Source organism: Microtus oregoni, unplaced genomic scaffold, assembly GCF_018167655.1.
Source record: "Microtus oregoni isolate MIOR12 unplaced genomic scaffold, Mior012 000215F_ref0000472, whole genome shotgun sequence".
Lineage (NCBI taxonomy): Eukaryota > Metazoa > Chordata > Mammalia > Rodentia > Cricetidae > Microtus > Microtus oregoni.
Window position 1 is genome coordinate 88412 of NW_024544883.1, and position 6000 is coordinate 94411.

Genomic DNA, 6000 nt, shown 5'->3' on the forward strand with positions numbered 1-6000 from the left:
GAACAAATAAGCAGCCTTCCTATAACAGGAAGCAAATAGGGTGGAAGGGCTAGAAGTTCAGGGCATTTTCTGTGAGATTATATCTCCCAATAATGTCAGATAAACATAACTGGTCACTGATATTTCACTTGTATTTTAATAAATAAAGCTCGCTTGAAGTTCAGGGATTAAAACAGCCACACTGATCAGCCTTACAGACCAGGCAGTGCTGACACCTACTTTTAATCCCAGTAACTACATTATTTTGCTATAGAAATGGGGTGGTAATCATGCACACCTTTAATTCCAGCACTAGAGAGGAATGTGAGATAGGAGGGAGGATAACTCGCACAGTCTCACTGTGAGATTCCTAGAGGCAAGGTCATTATTTCTGACTGAGGTAGAAGTTAGAGCTAAGAGCTCACGGCTGGCTGTTTTGCTTTTCTTCAGGCTGAACACCAATACCCATCTCTGGCTTTATTTTTATTAATTGTGCAACAAATCAACAATGTTTGGCAACTACATTTATATAAAACCTGAGAGAGCTTGGGAAGGGTTTCTAGACACAAAAGAACAAAGTTAAGAAAGGCTTCTTGGTACAGGATTGTCTCAGGTAGGCTCTGTTTGCAATAGGCAAGCAGAGGTATGGCTCCTTTAAGAGAGGTCTCCTGACTCAGCATTAGTGGCAGAAATCCTTGCAGCTCTTTTAAGAGGCTCTCGCTGTCCTGGAATTTGCTCTGTATACTAGGTGGCAGTGAACTTATAGAAATCTGTCTGCCTCATCCTCTCATGTGCTGGGATTAAAGGCATACACAACAATCCTCAGCTCATAAAAACAGTTTAATGATACATATGAAGTTCCCATGCTATTTATAGCTACTCTTCTCACCTGCTCACAAACAAATTGAAGAATTATTAACACATGATAGGTTAATGTATGGAATATCCCTACAATGAACTTCTACAAATATTAAACAAAGAATACTCTGGTGGTGCGTATCTATACACAGCATTCAGTAAGCTGGTGCAGGAGGTGTAAAGGCTGGAGGGAGACTAGCTTGTGCTATACAGTGAGGCATAACATCTATCGTTAATGGTAAGCGATGAGATCCATATTGCTCGTGTATACTTAAAAGGAGCACAGCTGTGTGTTCCATATGAGTGTGTGTGTGTGTGTGTGTGTGTGTGTGTGTGTGTGTAAAGGAAGCAAGCATCTGGAAGAATGCTCACAACATGCTCATGGTTGGCTCCTCTTGGCATGTTAGCCATGGGAAGGTAGGCAAAGTATTTCAGTAGCCAAGTGAAAAAAGGTTAAAACCCTTCTGGAATTTATGAACCCAATACATATAAAATAAATATGTATTGAAAGGATATATATATATATATATATATATATATATATATATATATATTAGGCAAAAGAGGCTCTGTTACCAAATATTAAAGTGGTATTCGTGAGTTCTTTTTGTAGTGTGCTGGTTACACATTTTTACGGGTAATGGTCAGGAAAGAAGCTAAACAAAGAAATTAGATTCAGGGTCATGTTCTGAAAAGAAAAAAAGGGGATATAGAAATGATAGTATAAATGGGTATATTATTGATTCTACTCTGAAAGAAGGGAGGATATAGATATGATAAAAGTGTAGATAATTGAATCTAATTTTAAAAGCAACTATTAATTTTAATGTTTTACATTGGATTGGACTTTTATATATTGCATACAAATTTTGTATATTGATACAAATTTGAGATTGATATTTTTTAGAATATTCTGTACATACATTTCTACTCCTGTTCAAAGTATTGTACCTATTCAGCTCATTTAACAGTGGGTTGCAAATTTCTAGTCCTTCAAAATTATTATTTACAACTGGTTAGGGTAATAATGAAATACAGGTTTAGTAATTAGTCTTTATTTTTATTTATTGATTGATTGATTGATTGATTGATTGATTGATTGATTGATTTTCGAGACAGGGTTCCTCTGTAGCTTTTTGGTTCCTGTCCTGGAACTAGCTCTTCTAGACCAGGCTGGCCTCGAACTCATAGAGATCCGCCTGCCTCTGCCTCCCGAGTGCTGGTATTAAAGGCATGTGCCACCACCGCCTGGCCCTAGTCTTTTTTTATAATCGCGTTTGTAGTCACATTAGGTATTTTTTCAAGGTCAAACAAAGATATATATTAGATCATCTTCAAACACTTCATAGATCAACAGAATATAGCATTTAAGATGTTTTAATAACATAGGCTCCTTTTATGACAATGAGACATGTCTGCTCCTGGCACCACTAATCTAAATCAGAGAAGATAACAGGCATCAAAGAAACTCCACATGGAGTTTACTTTCTTTGTGGCAAAAGTAAGATGCTGGGCAAGAAAATTCCCTTGCTTCAGCTGCTGACAGTATGCTGTCCTAACTGAATAAGCAGGGCACAAAAGAAAGTGATGGTGAAACATTTTCAAGGAAGGTCCACCCTTCAGAATATCCTGCTTCACAGAAAAGTCTATTGGATATGCTAGGCCTATAGGCCAAAGACAGATACCCCAATGTTATAGAGGAACTTTGGGTGACCGTCCAGGAGGCCTGCTATTTCTGTCATTTCTCACATTTTTGGAAGTTCATTGCTCATACTTCCTGATTACTTGGTTGATATTATTTCCTTCTTGGGTCTCTGAGGGAGTTGAAGAGTACACAGTTATAGTTAAAGTTTACTAAATGCAGAAGGCAAGTTATGATAGAAAATAAATTAGGTACAAGACTTTGGACTCACAAGATAAGGAGTAGTTCCTCTAAATTTGTGAAATGCAAATGGATGAGACATTGTTGATGTATTTATTGCCTATATATATTGTATATAGTCATTGTACTTACTGTACACAGTTTTTCTTATATTAGTTGTAGCTTTTGTCTTTTTTATTTTAGACAAAAAGGGGAAATGTATTTAAATAAATAAAGCTTGCCTGAAGTTCAGAGATTAAAACAGCCACACTGGTCGGTCTTACAGACCAGGTAGTGCTGACACACACTTTTAATCCCAGTGGCCATGCTAGTTTGTCATAAAAACCTAAAAAACAGGTGGTAGTGGTGCATGCATTTAATCCCAGCACTAGAGAATAACATAAGATAGGAGGAGGCAGAACTCAATCTCAGTCTCATTCTGAGATTCCTAGAGGCAGGATTGCCATTTTGAACTAAGGTAAAGATAAGAGCCAGTGGCTGGCTGTTTTGTTTTTCTGACCTTCAGGTTGAACCCCAATACCTGTCTCTGGGTTTTTAATAATCATGCAACAAACATGACTGCTCAGACATCAGCTAAATACAGTTGACACCAATAGACAAGCCAAAGTGGATTGGAAAAAGTCCAAGGGGCCCTAAAATTACACAAAGAACTATAAGAAATGAAGAAATGTTGAGAGCAAGAGAAATCTTCTTCACCTGGGAACAGTATACCAATTAGTTATCCAATAGCATCCTTGAAAACATATAAGAGTAACAATGAGTACATTATAAAGACTGAGTAGGTTATATTTTATAATGGATATGTATATATAAATATATACATGCAATAATAATTAACAAAAAAGAGGCCATGAATTTGAAAGAGAACAAGTTGGGAAAGAAAAAGTAGTGCTGGGATGTGGGATGAACTAAGGGGAGGTAGATTTGATCCAAACATCTCTTGTTCATCTATGCATGTTAGATAGATATTAAAAAAAAAAACATTCAAAAATCCCCCTCCACTATCCTTGCCTTCTTCTCCCACAGTATATGGGTTGTGTGGAGGTCCTGCAGTCAATGCGAGCCCTTGACTTCAATACCCGGACGCAGGTCACCAGGGAGGCCATCAGTTTGGTGTGTGAAGCCGTGCCTGGTGCCAGAGGAGCAACAAGGAGGAGAAAGCCCTCTAGCCGCCCACTCAGCTCCATCCTGGGGAGGAGTAACCTGAAGTTTGCTAGAATGCCAGTCACCCTCACTGTGTCCACCAGCAGCCTTAACCTCATGGCAGCCGACTACAAACAGATCATTGCCAACCATCATATGCAATCTATCTCATTCGCGTTTGGTGGGGATCCGGACACAGCCGAGCATGTTGCCTACGTTGCCAAAGACACTGTAAATCAGAGAGCCTGCCATATCCTGGAGCGCTCTGAAGGGCTTGCTCAGGATGTCATCAGCACCATCGGTCAGGCCTTTGAGTTGCGCTTCAAACAGTATCTCAGGAATCCACCCAAACTGGTCACCCCCCATGACAGGATGGCTGGCTTTGATGGCTCAGCTTGGGATGAGGAGGAAGAGCCACCTGACCATCAGTACTATAATGACTTCCCAGGGAAGGAACCCCCTCTCGGCGGGGTGGTAGACATGAGGCTTCTAGAAGGGGCTGCTCGACCCACTCTGCCCACTGCCCAGATGCCCAGCCACTTGGGAGCTACACTGCCTGTAGTGCAGCATGCTGAAGGAGACGCTGATGTCCATAAGCAGATGCTGCCTCCACCACCTTGCCCAGGCAGAGAGCTCTTTGATGACCCTTCCTATGTCAACATCCAGAATCTAGACAAGGCCCGCCAAGCTGGGGGTGGGTCTGGGCCTCCCAATCCTTCTGTTAATGGCAGTGCACCTCGAGACCTCTTTGACATGAAGCCCTTTGAAGATGCCCTCCGGGCGCCTCTACCTCCCCAGTCCATGTCCATGGCTGAGCAGCTCCAAGGGGAGTCCTGGTTCCATGGGAAGCTGAGCCGGCATGAGGCTGAAGCCCTGCTCCACCTCAACGGTGACTTCTTGGTGCGAGAGAGCACAACCACACCTGGCCAGTACGTGCTCACTGGCCTGCAGAGTGGGCAGCCCAAGCACCTCCTTCTAGTGGACCCTGAAGGTGTGGTTTGGACAAAAGATCACCGCTTTGAGAGCGTCAGTCACCTCATCAACTACCACATGGACAATCACTTGCCCATCATCTCCGCGGGCAGCGAACTGTGCCTACAGCAACCAGTGGACCAGAAAGTGTGATCTTCAGTCTGTCCTGGAAGCCCTCCACCCCATTCCACTGCGTCCTCTAACTCCTGGGACCTCTGTTTGTGCTCACCTGAGACAGGGAATTTTAGTTAGGAACCTGGGGTAGCATCCTGCTTCTGCCCAAACCTCACCAAAGTATTAATGTACAGAGTGGTCCCTTGCCTGGGCCTTGTCTGTGCCAACCTGATGCCCTTTCCCCCAAAGGGTAGGTTCTTAAAATGGAAAAAGACCCAGTGGAGCAATTGCCCTTTGGGGGAAGGGAAGTAATCATACCTCTGGTTTACCCCTGGTCTTCAGGGTACCCCAGATCCCTCTTAACATATCCTATTCCCTATGCATCCCTTACAACTTTGTGCCTTTGACTATCTCCTAGGTCTGCAGATACTTTATGCAAAGAGTTCTCAGGCCCTTCGTGTGGATAAGGGTTGCTGATGCCTTGGCTCTGGAACCCTGTTGTTTCAGCACTCCTTTCTGTGTTTGGGAAGAATAGGGGCCGGAGTGGCAGCTATCTCCTCTGCCTTTTGGTTGTGCAGCCCTTAAGAGATTGCCCCAAGCTGGGCTTGGTGGCACATGCCTTTAATCCGCACTCAGGAGGCAGAGACAAGAAGATTTGTGAGGCCAGCCTGGTCTGCAACAGAGTTAGTTCCAGAACAGTCAGGGCCATGTAAAGAGACCCTAACTCCAAAAACCAAAAAGAAAGAGACAGAGAGATTGCCTCAGAGCCCCCTCCTGGTGGTGGAGGGGTGGGGGGCAGGTTTGGACCCCTCCCTTGCTCAGTGCCTCCTGGCCTTGATCCCTTTCTCCAAGGGGTTTATACATTTTTTAAGCCTGCCCCTCCCCTGTTTGCATGTGTGTTATAGTCTCCAGCCAAAGTGTAGCCCTTCTTCCGGCAGCCCCATCCACTCTTTTGGGATGGGTGTGTGTGACTGACATGGGCCTCCAGGATGTGTACAGTTAGCCTCCAGGTGGGTTCTGTGGAGGCTTTGAGACCGAAGCAGTAGACCATC

The 6000-nt window shown here is 43.5% G+C and overlaps 1 protein-coding gene across 1 annotated transcript; it reads left to right on the forward strand.

Annotated features, from left to right (window-relative positions):
* The first annotated feature begins 3748 nt into the window (after window positions 1-3748).
* On the forward strand, window positions 3749-4995 carry LOC121445583 (SHC-transforming protein 1-like). The gene has a single exon (XM_041647722.1). It carries the CDS (start codon window positions 3749-3751, stop codon window positions 4985-4987), a length of 1239 nt encoding a protein of 412 aa, XP_041503656.1. The 3' UTR covers window positions 4988-4995.
* The last annotated feature ends 1005 nt before the right edge of the window (window positions 4996-6000 follow it).

Coding starts and splice junctions, on each gene's coding strand:
- LOC121445583 (XM_041647722.1), top strand. CDS start 3,749: ATGGGTTGTGTGGAGGTCCTGCAGTCAATGCGAGCCCTTGACTTCAAT.